This window comes from Humulus lupulus, chromosome 2 (genome assembly GCF_963169125.1).
Source record: "Humulus lupulus chromosome 2, drHumLupu1.1, whole genome shotgun sequence".
Classification (NCBI taxonomy): domain Eukaryota; kingdom Viridiplantae; phylum Streptophyta; class Magnoliopsida; order Rosales; family Cannabaceae; genus Humulus; species Humulus lupulus.
Genome location: NC_084794.1, coordinates 285980745 through 286000607, shown reverse-complemented (window position 1 = coordinate 286000607; position 19863 = coordinate 285980745). Strand labels below are relative to the sequence as shown.

The 19863-nt window shown below is 34.6% G+C and overlaps 2 protein-coding genes across 4 annotated transcripts; both read right to left on the bottom strand.

The window, feature by feature from the left end:
- Positions 1-41: 41 nt before the first annotated feature.
- On the bottom strand, positions 42-7374 carry LOC133819635 (calmodulin-binding transcription activator 3-like). 2 transcript variants are annotated; one of them, XM_062252932.1, is made up of 12 exons: positions 7184-7374; positions 6540-6659; positions 6032-6147; positions 5367-5455; positions 4813-4858; positions 4329-4596; positions 3779-4077; positions 3115-3513; positions 2350-2990; positions 1326-1899; positions 666-974; positions 42-496 (listed from the first exon to the last, which is right to left on the bottom strand). In XM_062252932.1, the coding sequence occupies exons 1-12, from the start codon at positions 7221-7223 to the stop codon at positions 470-472; spliced, it is 2928 nt and encodes a 975-aa protein (XP_062108916.1). In that variant the 5' UTR covers positions 7224-7374; the 3' UTR covers positions 42-469. The 2 variants fall into 2 exon arrangements, with proteins under 2 accessions (XP_062108916.1, XP_062108917.1); XM_062252933.1 differs by lacking the exon at positions 7184-7374 and having other exon boundaries at positions 6009-6147; positions 6540-7034.
- A 282-nt stretch (positions 7375-7656) lies between these two features.
- Positions 7657-12542, bottom strand: LOC133819633 (squamosa promoter-binding-like protein 12). Of its 2 annotated transcripts, XM_062252927.1 has the most exons (11): positions 12193-12542; positions 11951-12053; positions 11334-11817; positions 11096-11262; positions 10312-10931; positions 10135-10209; positions 9957-10064; positions 9744-9861; positions 9494-9635; positions 8597-9419; positions 7657-8358 (listed from the first exon to the last, which is right to left on the bottom strand). In XM_062252927.1, the coding sequence occupies exons 3-11, from the start codon at positions 11777-11779 to the stop codon at positions 7909-7911; spliced, it is 2949 nt and encodes a 982-aa protein (XP_062108911.1). In that variant the 5' UTR covers positions 11780-11817; positions 11951-12053; positions 12193-12542; the 3' UTR covers positions 7657-7908. The 2 variants fall into 2 exon arrangements, with proteins under 2 accessions (XP_062108911.1, XP_062108912.1); XM_062252928.1 differs by having other exon boundaries at positions 8597-9181; positions 9266-9419; positions 11334-12535.
- Between the last annotated feature and the right edge of the window lie 7321 nt (positions 12543-19863).

The following is a 19863-nucleotide window of genomic DNA, read 5'->3' as shown; positions in this document are numbered from 1 at the left end:
CTCTCATGAGATCTCCATTTCCTGACTTACTTATTAGGATCTACAACGCAAAATGTATATATATATATATAAATATTTTCTTCCTTAAAGATTTCCATCAGAAGAAAAATATAGTAGTGTAATATATTACAGTTAGCTTATGCTAGAAATTATCAAAATATAGTAGTGTAATATGGTCAAAGACTCATTTTTGGTGTAAGAGCTGCTCTATCTTCCTACATCCGTGTCATTAAAATCTAACTATTAGTTTGTAAAGAAATTAAGATGCATACAAATAAAAGAACAAACCATGTACAAAACTCTATCTTCTCCCTATGTACTTTGATGTAATTAACAGTCTTCCAAGTAAACCATGTCACCGGAATCAGTTAGCAGTAAGATTTTACCAGAGCTGATCAACAACAGAAATGGCGCTCCACTCCATTAGTTCCACTGGGCAATAACACTATTTTGAACTATCAACTTTCTGTCATGCACTGCTCTCATCCTCACCAATCTGCTTAAATGTAACACATTATACAATTGGCTTCAATAAGAAGGAATGGCACAGGAAATAACTTGACAAATACTTTTCCAAATTCCATGTTACAACAAGGTTGGAGGAAAAATACACCCAAAGTGGGAGTTTGCAATAGATGGTATTTGATAAAGAAAACAAAAATTACCTCAAACTTCTCAAAATTAGTAACTAGCCTCATATATTGTTCGCGTGCTTCGGGGTGACGAACCATTGACTTGACTCTTGCAAGAGCCTTGTCTACTGCATCATACTTCTGTTTTCTCCCAATTATAAGATATTCATAATCATCACTTCTTTTTGTACCTCTTGATTCATCTTCAGTTGACTTTTCCACCCGAAATCCCCGCAAACCAGATCCTTTGCGCCTCCAGCGGAGTATTACCTTTTCCAATATACTGACAGACCACACAAGCTTCTTATACTGTTTACGAACTTGATGCCCTCTGACATGAGCCTGAAAGTAGTATAAAAAGATACAAGAGATATAGAACTGCATACCATCATGTACTTGTAGTAAATTTTAAATGTAAATAACACCCCATTATCACTCTTAACTCGATTATGGTACACACTTTATCTCAATGGAAAGGACAGGGGAATGGGGTGTATCAGAAAAGTTAAATGATTGTTCTTCACTCACAATTTTCCAGTGCTGGCATAAAAGCTTATATGTCAGCAAATTATGCAAAATAGAAGAGTGAACCAAAGAAAGTCCAAAATACAAGAGCAAATTATGCAATATGAAATTCAATTTAGCATGCACACACGAGATAAACATAACAAAAAACTACATAATTATAAGCACCTGAATCTTAACAATACGGCTGCGTATATGCAAAAATTCTTTCCTCCCTTTCCAGCCACGATATTTCTTTTGAATCTTTTTAGCTGCAGAATGAAGGTAATCCTCAAAATGACTTGACTTCTGTACCTTGTTTAAAGAATCCAGAACAACAAGGTCAACTGAATCGTTGGAAACATCATCCCTGCTCTTTGTTAATTGTTTATGACATAATAAATGATTCCTAAAGGCAGCTTGAATTAAAGCGGCTGTATGAGCTGATTTCCGAAAAGCAGCTAGAGAACCTTCAAGGAAATGATTATCAATGCCTAACTCTGATGAGACAACTTTTGATTCAGTATCAATTGCACTTTCAGCAGAAACAATGGCATCATGAATATCTGCTACATTTTCGTTAATGTTCAATGAAGAAAGATGACTTGTCAAATCTGCTTCTGCCAAATATCCAGCAATCCCTTTATGTCCATTAATTGATGCTAGATCAGCTGCTGTTTGCCCTCCTGGAAAAGCTGGAGTTGGGTCATTAACTGCACCTGGGGCAGCACCCAATCTGACCAGTGCTACAACTGTTTCCTCTCTAGATAAAGGATGAGATACAATTGATTATAGATATCCAACATATATAAATTGAAAATAGAGGCACTTGAAAATGAAGCAACTTAAAGAAAATGATAAAGACCAGGGCAGCCTACATATGAGAAAAGTAGACGGCTATGGCATATATCTCCTATAAGCATGGCATCCCAATAAGGAATTGTTGAAACTAGAGTCTTTTATCAATATGTTGCTCTTTATGCACGAGACAATAAGTATTCAACTACCCCACAAAGTAGCGTGTACTCATACCATGGTTGATCTTATAGTCAGGGAGGACAAAACATTAGAAACTATACAACCAATTGTGTGTGATTTAAATTTACAGGACGCTGTTTCTAACGTGTTTCACGCAAGTCTTCCAGAAATGGTGAATAGGTTGATAAAACAAAGCATTTGAAATCATATCAAGTACAAAAGACAGCAACCTCACCTCCCAAAACATGATGCCCAATGAAGAGCTGTTTTTCCACGTGCATCTCTAAAATTGGGACTGACACCAGCAGCAATAATGGGACCGATAGCCCACTGATAACCAAGAGCAGCTGCTAAATGGATAACTCCTAGGCCTTCATCATCAAAGACATTAGGCCCTTTACCTTCTTCGTGAGTTTTGAAAACCAACCACTGATGAAGTCTATCCTTGAGCAAATTTTGAATCAAGATATCACTCGATGTCAAGTGGTTAGTTTTAATTCTCATTGAAGGTTTTTTCCCTATAAGATTACATTTATCACAATTAAGGCCAGAACAATTTAATGACTTCATTTCTGGGCTTAAATTTAACAATTTTCCTAGCCGTATCTGTAAGCGCAATTCATCTTCTGGTGCTCTGTTCTCAGCAATCACCTGAGGTTTCTCCCGATATTCAAATTCCCTCACCTCGCTGCAGGCTAATCTATTACTGCATGTCACATAGAACGGAACACGTCCAGGTGCATGTAAAGGAGTTTTGCATCGAATAACATTATCAATGACAACTTCAGCAGGAACCTCAATTTCACCAAACATGCATCCCCACTTGGTCTCAGAAGAATGCTTATTGCTACCCAAAAATCTACCTGCTATTAAAACCTGAAAGTATAGCAAAGACGGTAAATGTTTAAATGACACATTATTGGAATCTTAAATTATCTTGCATTTGGTAGATAAAAAAATTGCACTTGATTTTTCCTTGGATTTGCTACTGCATAAATACCTTTGTCTCAACACCAGGATAAGTCCAATCTGGTGAAATGTCACAAATACTGAATAGCTGTTCCTGGGAAAGAGATGGGCCAAGCGAATCAATCTCCAACTGCATATGGTGTGATAAACTGGATACTTCTTTGTCATCATTCTCAGCATCAAGTGTATTCCAATAATTTCCAGAGTCGGAAGCCATCAAGGAATCATCACAATCCACACCAATTTCTTTGTCCATCCATCTGCCAAAACTATCTAATTTTTTCAGCTCTGCTGATTCATTGTTACATACAGTAACAACTTTATCTTCCGATTTCTTCTCAACTTCATCAGTGAAAGTTGCTACCATCTGAGGGTCAGAATAACACTGAAAGGGGGGCCGAGTGGAATTAAAGCCAAGATCCTGTGACACCTGAAAAAACAAAGTAAATCACTTGGTAAACTTCTACACAGGAAAAGAAAAAAACAAAATTGAGAAATAAAAAAAAAAAAAACAGCTAACTAACCATAAGATACATCACATTACATAAGATTTTCTAGACAAAACACATGAATACGTGTTACTTGAAACCAAAACCTCTTAGCCATGGAAGAATACAGATCCACATATATTATAATTTAAATAAAAATACAATTTGTCAGGATCCTTAATATATGGCTGACAGCAAAAAACATACCTGAATGTCTCTCTTAGAAACCAATGATGCCACCAGGATGCCTGTGCTTGGTATCAATTTATCACTGTAAGAAACAATATCATGAATTTTACTATCAACATCCAACTTAGAATCAGTAAGCTTATGAATTATAAATTCAGCTCCACCAGGTTCTTCAACATCACATTTCTGATCATGCATGCTTTCTTCGCGTTTGGTTGAGCCGTGACTTCCAGCCCAGAGCGATGATCCAGCAGAATGATATAACTTAAATCCGGGATACCATGAATCAGTATGGTTCCTGGATAACTCTGCGACTCCTGAAATGCAGCATAGAACCAAGTTGAACACAACAGTTTTTATTCCTTACACTTATTGTTACAGAATAGAAACCAATAAGTGCAACATGTATAACTCAGAAGGCATGAGAGGTGGGGAACTTGAAACCCAACACTTGTAAATATAAATTGCAGTAACAACTTAATAAATGGCCCCAGGGTCCATCCTGACCAAATCCATTTATAATTGAAAAAAGTGTAAATAAAACCTAGCACATTGCCATCCACTTTACCAGTAACTCCATCTGAAAGCAGTGGTGCATTATGTGATATGGAACCAAAAGCAGTTTGAGTGAGAGATGCTCCAGAATTTTCACCGGAATCCACATCCTCAACTTCTAGTGATAATGTTGGTCCATTCCAATCAACTCTGTTTGCGTTTGTTGCAAAAGAATTTTGAATTGTAGGAACAGGTGAGTTTGCTTGTCCACAACTATTTTGAAAGCGTTCAAATGGCGGCCTGGGTGTTGCTTGCAAACGGGAGATGCCAGACTTGTAACCCTGGAATGCATAGGGGAAAACATAGTTGCAACCACCAAAAAAACAGGGGGTCGGGTGGAATCAATTTTGGGTTTGCCATTCAAAAGAAGTAAAAGAGTCCAATCTTAAAGAGAGCAGGATGTAATAGTTACTTTTATTCCCAATGTAACTGCAAATGCAAAATATAGCAAATCCAACCAAAAAGAGAATAAAATAACAAAGATTTTGACTGTGTACCTCTCTTACTTCTCTATAATGCACAAGAACAATGTTCTCTAATAGCCTGAAAAGGAACAAATAAACATGTCGGGAGTGAAAGTGAAATTTCAAAGAAACATAATATTTATAAAGATGAAGTCTCTAAGAGTTTTTCAAAGACAAAAGGCGATGTGGCATTTAAGACACAAAAGTTCTACAATGTCCACAACTAATGAAGTGTGTCATAAAAAAAATCCCTTCCAAATACAGATATTGATGTAGGAAAAAGGGAGAGAAAAAAAAAAAAGAGAGCATAAGAAGAATAGGTAGAGAAGAACAAGAAAATATGAAGTAGATAGAAAATAAAGCGAAAACTCAACAATTTATATTTTCAGAAATTATCTGACTAGTCATGAAAATATCTAAGCCTATCTATAAATAGAATCTTGGATTTAAAACATATTGAAACTCTTAGTTCTCCCAAGTTCACAACCAAATAAATATATAAATGAAATAATCCTAAGATATTCCATTTTTAAATAAGCATTTGAATCCTAGTAATCTGATACCTATTTTACATCAGATATACTCACCCATCAAGCATCCAATAACTCCGCCGCTGGAAGCCCTCATTCTCCTCTCCATGGGCATAATAACAGTGAAGAACATCCACACTGCCAGCCTGAAAAGGGAAGCAAAAAACTAATTTATTAAAAGCACATATAACAAACACAATCTTTCTAGGCCACAGAGAATAAATTTGCAGGAGAATCAAAGAGAAAACGGTAAGATGGTAACAGATAACCATTTGCAAAGAACTACTAGGTGTGGCCTATAGGCATGACACATACATATTAAGGATATTTGTTCAAGTAGGCGATATATATTTGATTACTACTATAAGAGTGATCAGTGAAGAGGAGATAAAGGAGACACTAGGATAGGGAAAAACAAAAAAAAATATTATAACTTAACTTATTTGGAGGGGAAGATCAAGGAATAAAAAAAAAAAATTTACATATATATATTTTTTAATATTGAGAATAAACCATAAAAATATTTTCATTTCTAACCAATGACACATTTAAAGTGAGGAAAGGCTTCAAATCTCAGCTATAACCAGCATTAAAAAAACAAATCCTGCTATTCTCTAAATTATGATCATCTAACAAGGGTCCAACCACAAAGGCAATGACTAAACAGCATTTCAGGTCAATCAAAAAAGGTGAACTTACTAATAATAGATTGAACTGCACACCTTCAACTTTTCATGAGCTTCTTTCACAGTTTTCCCGTCTTTCTTTTTCCTCCACCTGTGACCATCCTTGCGAAAATATCGGAGCGCTTTTCGATCAAACAGGAACAAAGAGCCAGCTGAAAAACAACAAGGCTCAGTTGCTGATTGCATGTAAAGCATTAATAATTCCATTCATCTTAAGATAAACTTGCAAAAGCCTCCTTAAATCAGACATGAAGAAAAATATTCCAAAATCAAATGTAAAATCTGGCAAGGTATGCTTCTATTGGATTAACAACATCACAATTTCCGGGTAAAACAATCCCACATTTCTGTACAAAATTGTCAGCTAGGGTAACATCTAAACTAAAGTTGTCATCTAGTGTAACATCTAAACTTACACAACCAACACCATTTATGTTCTCTTTATTCATCTAAAACAAACAACATATATATAGCATAAATAATAATAATAATAATAATAATAATAATAATAATAATAATAATAATAATAATTTGAGTATAAAACCTGGAGGCCTAACGGGTGGATCTGGTGTTAGTTGGAACTTCCGATAGTTTCGAAGTATTTCACAGATTTCAGTGGGTCGGAGCCAACGATGTTGTGCTTCTTGCAGTATCTGCCCAAGGTCTGGCGTTCAAAGCAATGCATAAAAAGGGTTAAAAGTAAAAACAAGAAAAAGAGTAACGAGAACAGAGAGGGTTGCATGCGTCATCAAAAATGAAAGAAAAGCAAGAATGGAGAAGAAGGAGGAACGCTATCATGGGCCTAAATAGAATCAAATGGGTATGCAGTATGCAAGTTTGGTTGTGAATTCAAAGAATCATCATTGCCCATTTCGTGAATAATGCGTTCAAATCAAAACTGAAAGAAGTTACAGTGCATGGCCATGAAAATGTCACGAGTTAATTGATTTTGTTTCGTTTTCAATTATGATTAGCATGCTGACACCCTCTACGTCGCATTGGCATTGAGATGGTGATCAAGTGAAACATAAAACAGAAATATTGGATGATGATGATGATGATTGCAAGTAAAGATAATAACCACCACATCATGATAGTGATTCCATGAAAAAGAAATATATAAATTTTATGAAAAGAAGAGAAAAGAAAAGGGCATTAAGATTAAAGCAAGAGAGAGAAGAAAGTGACCTAATTGTTGATTAGGAAGAAATCTTTTGAGCTCAGCCATGATGGAGGAAGGAGGAGGAGTAGTAGGGTCAGGGAAACCCTAAACTGATTTCATGGACGAAACAAAAGATAACCAAGAAAATGAGGAGAATGGGAATCAAATCAATATGCAGAAGATGCAGAAAGCAACGAGCGTGTTCGATCCACTCAAAATTAATACTTTAATTAAAATTAAAATAAATAAATAAATAAAAAAGCTTTCTTTTTCTTTGAACCAAAAGACACACAAAACAAACAGTCAATGCCCTTTTTTTCTTTTCTTTTTTGAGACAACTTTAACTTGGCTCCACGTGGTACCTCTCAGTTTTAAGGCTATTTATTTAATTAATTTACTATTTTGGTGAAAAAAAAATATTTAAAAGAGAACTAAATGACAATCACTATTTATTTGATCATTCCTTTATTCCTTTTTCTTTAACAGTAGAGTCATTCGATACCATACAATTCAATCATTCATTATCATTTATGAATTCAATTCTAAGAGAAATTTTTTTGGTTTTATTGATACAAACAACACTAATAATAGTACTTGTACTAATAAATATTACTTTTACATCATCATGATCATCATAATTCATGTATGTATGTATGTATGTAAGTGTAGGAAGGTAATATTGTACAATTTCTTTCATAGTAACCAAAACAAGGCATGTCATCTCTTCTCATCTCATACTCAATGGCTCAGATCAGCATGATCCGTACTTCAACCGTTCCCACCTGAAAGGCTTGAACACATATAGTACTTCTGGCGAGCTCTTAAACAGCAAAGCAACACAAACACACACAGCTGCAATGCCCACCAAACATATCATCGCAGGCTTGTACACTAACGAACTTCTCTTCTGTTGCCTTTGCCTGTGCCAATGCCATCTTCTGCAATATTCCTTCATTTCATTCTTGTCAATCTCCATGTTCCCTCCTTTCCATCTTTGCTTCTGTTGATTGTTCGTATTGGTGCTGCTGCTGCTGTCGTCGTCTAAGATATCAACCGCCACATGCCCGCTTTCTGATGATGGTACTTGGCTCATTTTCCTCTGGACAAGATGAATGTAGGAGTAGTGGCCTCTCAGGCATGCATAATCGTTTGGTGTCAAACCAGTTTCATCTCTTGCATTTTTCCACACTTCAATTCCCACCTGAAGAAAGTCAATTCACACCACTTATGTTAATGTTGTTAGCTTCATCATTTGTTATGGAGAATTGGGTGAAAATTGAACCCTTTTTTAAAGTCATTTTGAAAAATAATCTTCTTTTAATAAGAGTATTAAGTGTGTCAGACAGGCCATAAAAAATTAAGTGACTATTAAAAAAAAAGTTATTTTGTCAAACACCACTTTATTATGTATAGTTAGTGTCTTAAAGGAACAAATATACCTTTCCGGGATCATCTGTCAGCGCATCTAACACGCCATCACAGCCACCTTGATTGGCTGCAACATGTAGAGGAGTTGACCCCATAGCCCCAACATGGTCAGCTTTGAACAACACCTGTGGCTTATTCATAATTTTCTGAGGGATGACAAATTTTAACAAATTATCCACCATAGGCCGGCTATTTCTCTGCACAGCTCTATGGAGAAGGCTCATATTTAGTATTGCAACCTCAATGGAAGAATGTTCTCCAGCATCAACAATACCTTCAAACAGAATGCACAAGAGTTTCTTTACAACAAAACACCAATCATGGTCCATGGAAAACTCCATGAGCCACTTGAACCGTTTGAAAGGGAATAAATCTGAGTTGGGATCCATGGGACCTAATCTAAGCTTGGCCTGACTTCTATGAAGCAGCCACCCCATTTCATGTACAAAGTCCAAGGCTTGATTCCTTGCCTTATCAGCATCACCAACAGTCTTCTCCACCTCTATTGCACCCTGCAGCATACATATCTCGGAACATACCTCTTGCTCTGCAACTATAAATGGAAAAAAACTGCTGCTGAAGCCATAATCTTCAACCTGAAGGGATAAGAAACACAGTCCTAATTTGAATATGCTATTCTTAAGCAACTTGGAAGATAGAAACAAACTATGTACGATCACCTCTATGAATCCTCGCCCTGTAACGGTTGGTATAGAACAAGAGAATCTAAGGCATTGGATCTCATCATGCTCAATGGCGGTGCCAGTTGTGTTGTCCATCAACCCATTACAAATTTCTTGGACCAGATACTTCCCATCTAATGCACACAGTAACCTGTCAAACGGTAGAACTCATCATCTGCAAACAATCCTCACTCGTTTTTAGTGTCACAAGAACTTAGAAAATACCTCATGCTGGGGTGAAATAAGTTGAAGCCTTTCACTTCAAATTGAGCTCTCTCGGACAATGCAACTGCAACCGGTTTGATGCTTGAAATTCTACAATTTTTGTAGCTTTTCTGAGGTAAGGGAGTGTCTAAGACAAGCTGACCTGCAAGACAATCAAAAGGATGATGTCTAGTAACTATAAAGTAAAAAAGTATGAAGACAATATGAACAACGTAGTTATAAATATGGAGAAAGAAAGGAAAGGACAAACCATTATGCATAAAAGCTACAGAATTCTGCACCCTTGAATACACCCATCCAGTTCTCCAGAAAGGATCATTGGATGCAGCAAGTAGCCTCTTCAAACTGGAACCTAGATCACAGTGTAACTGATGAAGCAAAAAAAAAACAATGCCAATTAAGATCAAACAAGTATTGAGTAGAGTGCAATAAAGATATCAGAATCAGAATTCAAATACTGTACCTCCTCCCAAGTGATTTTTTCTAGATGGAGATATATTGTCAAGATGACACAGCCTGGTCGTATGTAACTTTCGATATCAGTAGGACAAAGGGATAACCAGTTGAGGATCTAAAAAACAATATGAAAAATCAAACTCTAGTTGCAGTTGCACAGATAGACACCAAAGTGAAAGTTATACCTGTGTCCTCAAAAGGAAAGGAAGATCTTCAGGCTCTTTTCCAAAGAGTTTAAAAACAATTCGATCAGTTCGGCTCTGGAATTAAAAGAAGGAAACTTTTTAAAAAAAGAAACAAGTGTTAATAGAATCTGATGATAACCAAATGAACTCAAAGGAACATGAACCAAAAATATGCACCTGAATCTCTCCACTAGAACTAGATGGGGACCGAGTAGAAGTAGAATCCGAGTTCTGGCTTGGGTGGGATGAGCTTGGCTTATGCAAGTTATCATGTTGTATACATAGAGGATTATCAAGAGAATCAGTCTCTGAATTTACTGGCAAATGTGAATCATCATATACAATATTCAAGTCTATATTGTTAGGTTTGATAGGTCCAACTGCCATATTTAGTTTGATAGATTTGGCTGATAAGTTGTCTATTGAGCAAAGTGGATTAATAGACCCTAGACCTGAAAGTGTTTGCATACTGCCACCATTTGCATCAACTGCACATACTTTCTTGAGTGCCATATCTGATACAGATACTTCATTACATTCTCTTACACACTTCGAAGGAGCTACAAGGCTGATGGGATTATCACCAACCTTAGAGGCTGAACCAAAAAGGGTATCTGAAATCATTTCCATTGGCTTCAGTGAGGCCTCAACAGAAGTGCCTGCATTAATTAGACCTTGGGAATCTTGCAGCACCGCTGACATGTTCCTCCTTCCATCGACTGAACTAGCAATATTGGTCAAGTTCTTCAACAGACAAGATAAAAGATCCTGATCCCTCGGTTGATCAGAGCTGTTTGCTGCAAATCACACAAGGGCATAATCTGTAGAGTCAAGCAAGCCACTACAGCTTAATGTAGTTAGGGAAACTTTTAATGACAACACGTGAAGAGTTTGAAAAAAGTGAATTATATTGAAGATGAGACTCAATAACGCTAAGAAAAAGGGGAAAGTGAGAGCTCACAATGCATATTGGAGAGTATCCTTAACAAGCTTAACAACAGATAATTGGTGTTCTTTTCATCATGAAGGGTATTATCAGGGTGTGTCTTCCTCCTCCTCCTGTTATGGCCAGCCAAACGCCTGCGACAACTCCTCTTCCCTTGATCAAACTCTTGCAGAAGATGAAACCTGCATAAAAATATTATGTATGTATCTATCTTATGGGATAAAGACCAAGCAAATTTGATAATAACAGTAACCTGCTGCATTGTTGACAAAACCGCTGCATAGTATTTGAGATGAGTGCTTCAGTGGCCTTAGAATGTATGTCACAGACTTTATGCCTGCGGTGATAATCCTTGGCATTGGTGAGATCAGCTGTGCAATCTTCCACTTGACAAATGATACCACAACTAGTAGTCCCCGCTGTCTTCAGCTTCTTCCCTTCTGACTCTGCTATGCCTAGCTTTAAGTTGAGGGAGGCAGCTGCAGCTGTAGCTTCCTGATTCGACTCCTCTTCATTAACAAGCAGAGCCCTTTTATGATTATGATTATGGCTATCCTCTGAAAAAGAAGGCCAGGTTTTGGACAAGTGGGCCGAGGGGAGAGAGTTTAATGATGGGGTTGCATTGAAAAGATCGCCATCCCATCTCCAGTCATTTAAATCCCATTCCAAACTCCTCTTGCCACCAAATTTAGCCTCCATTTTTTTATTCTCAGACCTCACTCAGTAGAGACTAGAGACTACACAAGATGTTTCATATCATAAAACTACCCCAATTGCTAAAGATATCCAAAACCAACATGAGAGAAACCGAAGAATTGCCCAAAGGGTAGATATAAAAAAAAAGTAAAATAGATAGAGATTATTAGGGACCTTAAGATGGGACTTGGGAGAGACGAGAAAACTGTGAAAAAATTGTCATTATATCTTCTTTTCTTTCAGTAAGAAAGAGAAAGGAAAGAGCTTTCGTTTTGTTCTGTTATAAACAAATAAAGAAAAAGAAAGAAAACTTCAGTTACGCCATTGTAGTCTAGAAAACGAATCTTTTAACGCCACGTTCAATGTTCTAGAGTCTCTCTCTCTCTCTTCTTAAGTTGTAAATTTTCATTACTTACTTGACTGTTTCCTTCGGTTACGGCCGCGTGCATATACAGCTAGCCCAGTTGAACAAGACACAGTGGAATAAAATACAAAAAAAGTAATTATCTGGGGAAGGAAGAAAAAAAGTATTGTGTGTCTATCTAATGATTATTCATATATAACCAAAAAGCTTTAAACTTGGGTCATGTTGCATATGGTCATGTGACACTAGTGATTGCACAGTAGTGTGAAAATGAGAAATTAGGCCAAGATTCCAACTTTCACGCATAGCTCAGTTCTACTAAGAACCAAGATATTTTTAGTACCGATTTGAGATAAGAATTCAGCTGGAACAGGAGCAAGATAGATAGATGGTAGTGCTACTGCTAGTCTAGTCCCAAAGAAAATGATAATTGATAGATATTGTTGTTGAGTGAAGTGGAGCCAAAGGTACTGTCTACAGTAACCATTACTATTAGTATTGGTAGTATATATTAATAATGGAGGTGGAGGTGGAGGTGAGCTTTTTGTACAATGTTGTCTTGTTGTCAATGGAGGCAAATCACATTTTCTTTCCACAACTAAATTAAAGTAACGTTACATTACATTACATATGCATGTTCTCTTGTTATGGAAGACATGTAACTTCTTCTGCAACTGTTGTTGTGGACCATACTCACATATATATCTCTTTCTACTGCTGCACATGCCGAGAGGCGTGTGTGAGCGTGTGTGTGCGCGTTTATACCGGTGAAGTGGTGAGCATGTTGCGTGCCTCATATGCTAATATCTGGCTATAGAGAATTGGTAGGAGGAACTACAAGGTGGTGACATACTGTTATTGATGCAATTAAATATTGGGTCTCACATTTGAATTTAATAAGTATTATGAGATATCGCTAACCAATCATAAAGTGTCACCTCCTGTAGTATTAGGCACCTTAAGGAAATAAATAGCTACACTCTATATTATACATTATGACATCACTCACTTATTATTATAATAGGTGTAATCAAAGTGTTTTATCCAGAAATTTTAATAAATAAACATTATTATATATAAAGAATCTTATTAAACATATTGAAATAAAATATTATTTATGTTTTTTTAAAATAATAATATTTTATATCATAATAAATATTTATGATATTATTTAAATCACACTTCAACAATTGGTGAAGAAGTTTGTTTATTTCTGATAGATGAGAATTGTCATTCTAATTATTTCTTATATAGTTATACAATCATATTATTTGTATACATTTGATACTTATATATAATGTATTTATAATGAATTTATATTTATATAATTATTAAATATCTAGTTTTGTATTAAATATATTATTATAATAATATTTTATAATATTTAAATTTATATTAATATAATTACTAGATATTTATTCTACTGTATTTTTTAATTAATTTTAAAGATATATTTTGTTAAATATTTAGAATATTCCATTAAAGTTAATAAAAAAATCATTCAAATAAAGAAAAACAGTTAAATACATATTTTTTATATAGAATAAATATGGCTTTGGATTATGGATGGAAATTTCCCTATGAGATGGGAACCGCCTCTAATGGGGCAAGGATTCTCTGCTTAAATGAGGAATGGGGCTCGGCCGGGAATGGGGACAAGGATTATTTTATATTCCTAAATGTTAAACGGGGTGGGGATGGAGATAGCACTCCCCGCCTCAACGAGACTTATTTTTTTATTATTTTATATGTGATTTTGTAACATATTGGTATTTTTTTTTTAAGATTTTAAATTTAATTTTAGACAATATTTAATATATTGAACTATTAATCTAGTATAATATTTTTTTTTTTTGTAATCTATTTTTTAATTTTACTTTTAAATAAATAGATATTGATAGAGTAAGAAGTTATATTTTGTAAGTTACTACATCATTTACTACTAATTACACCTAAAATATATTTTTCGGAACATAACGAAATTTTATTGTTGAAGACATTGAATTCAAGCCCATATATATTATAGGAGGATTCTTCGGTGCAACCCCTAAAAAATGGTGCATCGGTGCACCCTTATGGTATTTTTGGCTCGAGAAGTATTTTTGTTGATTTTTTTATGACCGTGTACATTGTAGTTATTTAGAGCATTCTGCAAATTTTCAGAAAATTCTGAATAATTTACAGTGCCGAAAATAAAGTTCAAATAAGTTACTTTCCACACGCATAAAAAAAACAGTCACGCGTGTGCAATAAACTATTTGAATTTTGTTTTCTATACTATAAATTATTTAAAATCTCTCAAAAATTTACAAGTTGCTCTAAATAACTACAATATACATAGTTATAAAAAAAATTGTGCCAAAAATACTGTCCAAGCTAAAAAGTAAAGGAGGTGCACCGTTATGCCCATTTTGGGTGAACTGAAGAACTACCCAATATTATATCTAAGTTTATGCATAGTTGGTAACACGTGTGAAAGCTATACGTAGAATTAGACAAAGTAAAAGTACTGGCTTTTCTAAATTTGATATTGCAACAAAAACCAAATGAAATATAAAGGGCTGTTAATTAATGCAAGTTTTCTTGGACGAGGCGGTATGGTTCACATATAATAATAAGAATAATAATGACCCTTTTGAAAGAAAATTAAAAAAAAAAGTTAGTATCCAAAACATAGATTTTATTATTATATTCACAAAAGACAAACCCACATTCTCATATTATTTTAACATTTCAACGAAAACTCATGCCCACCTCCTACATTGGCTACATGAAAAATCATGTTCAGAATTGGTTCTTTTTTTCTTGCACTACCAACCATTAGTTCTTAAGTTTGGTATTGGTATTATGTGAGATTCTATTGTATTGTATTATACTGTATTATAATAAATTGTGTTTTATAGAATATTTTATATAGTAATATAGTTGGTATCGACTTAAACTAAAATATTATATATTTATAGGACAAATAATCTTCTAGTCCCCATCATTTACTATGTTTTGCATTTGTATCCACTTGTTCTATTATTTATAAAATAAATTATTATTTGCCCCATTTTCATTTTAGTCCACCACCAAAAAAGATAATTTTCCCACTTTAAATTTTTTAATAATTAAAATATAACTATATATATTACTCTTTAATTATATCTAACATTAAAAAAATTACCAATCCAACTTTTTATTTTTCTCATTTTTGCTTAGTTATATATATGAGCATGTATTTTATAAATTAATATATTATAATTATATACTATATTTTTCTTCTAAATTAATATATAAGCATAGCATATTGCTAAGCTCATTAATATATATGCTTATATATTAATATAAAAGAAAAGTATAAATTATGCTTATATATTGCTAAACAAAAAATTTAGGATGAAGAAAAGGGAAAAATGGACAAAATAAAAAGGAAAAATGGGCAACTAATATATATAGGAAAATTTTGTGGTAGGAGCATTAAAAATAGGTGCACTGATGCACCCTATCGTGTTTTTGGTCTGCGAATATTTTTTAGTTATTTTTTTCAATGACTGTGTATATTATAGCTATTTAGAGCATCGTGCAAATTTTTAGAAAATTTCAAATAATTTACAGTATTGAAAACAAGGTTCAAACAAGATGTTCCATGTGTGACTAATTTTTTAATGCGCGTAGAAAATAATATGTTTGAACCTTATTTCCGCAATTGTAAATTATTGAAAATTTTCTAAAAATTTGCAGGATGCTCTAAATAACTACAATGTACATGGTCATAAAAAAAGTTGTAACAAAAACTATTCAGGGACTGAAAATACCAAAGAGTTGTATCGGTGCATTTCTTTTTTATGCTCCTACCATGTAAACACTCTCTATATATAAACATATATATATTAATTTATAAAATATATACGAAAAAATATAAAAATATATTGGTGGTTTTTTAAGGGTGATGCAATTAAAAATCAATATAAACATATATTTATAGTTATTTTTTTAATTATTAAAAAAAAAGTGAGAAATTTTTTTTTTGGCCATGATCTAACATGAAAATGGGACAAGTGGATACAAATGCAAAACATAGGGGGTAAATGACACCTCTGAGGCTATTAGGTTGTTTGTCCGTCAATATAAATATAATACTATATAAATGTTGAAAAATCAGTCCATAAAACCAATTTGATTTTAATGACATGGCAAATAAGACCAATGGGGCAAAAACACTTCAGCAATGACTTGATCAAGTTAGCTTATTAACTATATATATATTTTTATTATTATTATTTGTAAAAGGCTTACCGATTTGTGGTAGCCCATATATATATGTATATATAAAGTCTAAATATATAATATACAGAGATAAGAAGAAACATAGATAGAGAGAGAGGAGAGATTATCGTATGGTGAGGGTATATCACTTGGTTGAGGGAGAAAAATTCTGGGAACTTTGAAGAACTAAATCAAGAAGAGGAAGAAAGAAGAGGATCTGTCTTGAAGGTGCTTCTTCAGTTCAAGACTCATCCAAGGGAAGTTTGACACCATTTTTAATCTCTGTAATTCTGTAATTGTCTACAATTTGTAATACATTGCCATTGATATAGTGAAAGAGAATTCCTAAGGGAGTTCAAAGAGGATTAGGCTCTCCACTATTGTGGAGGAAGTTCGAACCTCTATAAATTTGTGTGTGTTCTTTAATTTTTGTTTTTTATTTCCAATCTGAATTATGATCATTTGATTTCTGGTTTGTTAATTGTATTTTATGCTAGCTGAGATTGTTGGTTAATCCTAACAAATTGGTATCAGAGCCAGGTTCAAATTGAGACATCAGCTAGCAACAATCAAGAAATCACCAAGACTTGACAGAGTAGATAAGGTGTTCGGTTAAAGTTCTGAATCACAGCTTCAAGTGCTTCAAGATTCAGATTGAAAGTGATCAAGAAAGATGTCAACAACAAAAATGGATATTGAGAAGTTTAATGGCAAGAATGACTTCTATCTATGGAGGGAAAAGATGAAAGCTCATCTTGGAAATATGGGGCTGGATGAAGCTCTAAAAGGAGAAGACAAAATGTCTGCAACATTGGAGAAATCCAAGAAGGAAGAGATTCTGAAAAAGGCAAGAAACACCATAGTGTTGAGCCTTGAAGATGAGATCTTGAGGAAAGTGGTTCGAGAAGAGACAGCAGCAGCCATGTGGGAGAAGCTTGAACATACCTTCATGACAAAGACATTGCCTAGCAGGGTTTATTTGAAACAAAAATTCTATGGTTTTAGAATGGATGAAGGTAAATCAATTGATGATAATCTAAATGAATTTACTAAACTTCTCTCTGATCTTTGCAGTTTAAATGTGAAAATTGAGGAGGAGGATCAAGCAATTTATCTTCTCAACTCTTTGCCTCAACAATATGAACAATTCAGAGACACTATATTGTATGCTAAGGACACCCTGGTGTTGGATGAAATCATTGGTGCAATATATTCAAAAGAGTTATCTCTGAAGAACAGTGGAAAACTATCAAGATTAAATGGTGAAGTTAATTTCACAAGAGGAAGACAGCCACAAAGATCAAATAATCAGACCAGAAACAACAGCAATTCAAGGAACCATGGAAGATCTAACACAAGAGACTCCAACAAAGACTCTAACAAGGATGGAAAAGGATGTTACACATGTGGAAAGTTGGGACATTACAAGAGAGATTGTTATTTTAACAAAAACAGAAATCAGAACCAAAAGTATAAGAAGAATTATCAGCCTCACTCTAACAAGTTTGAATCTCAAGATTCAGCAAACTATAGTGATGGATATGATTCTGGAGAGGTCTTACTAGCTGCTTCTCACATTCCAAATGAGAATTGGATATTGGATTCTGGATGCACATTTCACATGACATACAACAATCAATTACTTAAAAATTTCAGGGCAACAAGTGGAGGAAGAGTAGTTCTTGGTGACAGCAATACATGTGAAGTGGCAGGAATAGGAAATGCTCATTTCAAGATGTTTGATGGGGCAATTCGAATTCTCAAAGATGTGAGGTATGTACCTAGTTTAACTAAAAACTTAATTTATGTTGGTACTCTTGATGATGCAGGTTATACAAACAAGATTGAATCTGGTATAATGAAGATTAGCAAGGGATCCATGGTTGTTATTAAAGGAGAAAAGAAACATGGACTGTATTATTTGATTGGAAATACAGTGACAGGAGATGTATCTATAGCATCCAGTAATGAAGATTCAAATGCCATATTGTGGCATAGGAGGCTAGGACACATCAGTGAAAAAGGGCTCAAGGTAATACATGATCAAGGTCTGCTTGGAAAGGACAAAATCAGCAAAGTAGATTTCTGTGAAAGCTGCATTTTGGGAAAACAACACAGGCTGAGTTTTAGTGTTGGCAAGCATTGTTCCAAGGGAATCTTGGACTACATTCATGCAGATCTATGGGGCCCAGAAAGAATACCAACACATGGAGATAATTCTTATTTCCTTTCAATAGTTGATGATTTTTCAAGAAAAGTTTGGGTGTTTCTTTTGAAAACTAAAGATCAAGCTTTTGAAAAATTTAAACAATGGAAATTATTAATTGAAAATGTAACAGAAAGGAAAATAAAAACACTAAGAACTGACAATGGACTTGAGTTTTGTTGTGGAGTATTTGATGAGTTTTGCAGGAATAATGGTCTCCAAAGACATAGAACAGTAAGGATCACTCCCCAACAAAATGGGGTAGCAGAGAGGATGAATAGAACTCTGCTGAATAAGGTGAGGTGCATGATGTTCAACTCAGGTCTTGCAAAGCCATTTTGGGGTGAAGCTTTGATGACAGCAGCCTATTTGATAAATAGGAGCCCATCAACAGCCATAAATCTCATGACACCTGAGCATAAATGGACAGGTAATCCTCCTGACTTGTCAAACTTGAGAATGTTTGGTTGCATTGCATATGCACACCAAAATGAGGGTAAACTAGAACCAAGGTCAATTAAAGGTGTTTTTCTAGGATATCCTCAAGGTGTTAAAGGATACAGAATTTGGCTTAACAATGAAAAGGGGTTTAAAACCATTAATAGTAGGGATGTAATATTCAAAGAAGATGTATTTCCTTGTTTAAAACCTACTAACAATAAAAATGCAGGAAATGAGACTAACCCTGCAGGTAACATTGAAAGTCACATTCAAACAGATGCAAATCAGATGGAAAGAATAGAAACTGATCAAGATATAGATCAGGTGGAAGCATCAAGAAATCAGGATCATGTTGATGACACAGATCAGGTGGAACTAGATCAGGAGACCATCACAAATGTCCAAGACTATCAACTAGTCAGAGACAGAGACAAGAGAACTCCAAAACCAACTCAGAGATATGGATTCTCAGCTTTTACAGATATGCTGGCATATGCATTCATTACTGCAACAGAACTTGTCAAAGTTGAACCAAAAACATACTCTGAAGCTGTTTCAAATAAAGAAGCAAAGTATTGGAATAGGGCAATGGATGATGAAATGGAGTCACTGGAAAAGAATAAGACCTGGATACTAGTTCCAAGACCAAAAGGGAAAAGAATAATCAACTGCAAGTGGATCTATAAGCACAAACCAGGTCTAACAACTGAGGATATGCCAAGATATAAGGCAAGACTTGTGGCAAAAGGTTTTAGCCAACAAGAAGGAATTGATTTCAATGAAATTTTTGCACCTGTTGTGAAATATAAGACAATAAGAATTATG

What these genes read in the sequence shown, in the direction of transcription:
- LOC133819635 (XM_062252932.1), bottom strand. Translation starts at nt 7,223, where the DNA reads ATGGCTGAGCTCAAAAGATTTCTTCCTAATCAACAATTAG. An exon ending in TTTCTAAGAGAGACATTCAG is followed by an intron (nt 3,514 to 3,778) that starts GTATGTTTTTTG and finishes TTGTTTTTTCAG; the next exon opens with GTGTCACAGGATCTTGGCTT. An exon ending in GCCGTATTGTTAAGATTCAG is followed by an intron (nt 975 to 1,325) that starts GTGCTTATAATT and finishes TACTACTTTCAG; the next exon opens with GCTCATGTCAGAGGGCATCA.
- LOC133819633 (XM_062252927.1), bottom strand. Translation starts at nt 11,779, where the DNA reads ATGGAGGCTAAATTTGGTGGCAAGAGGAGTTTGGAATGGGATTTAAAT. An exon ending in TTTTGTCAACAATGCAGCAG is followed by an intron (nt 11,263 to 11,333) that starts GTTACTGTTATT and finishes ATTTTTATGCAG; the next exon opens with GTTTCATCTTCTGCAAGAGT. An exon ending in TGTAGCTTTTATGCATAATG is followed by an intron (nt 9,636 to 9,743) that starts GTTTGTCCTTTC and finishes ATTGTCTTGCAG; the next exon opens with GTCAGCTTGTCTTAGACACT.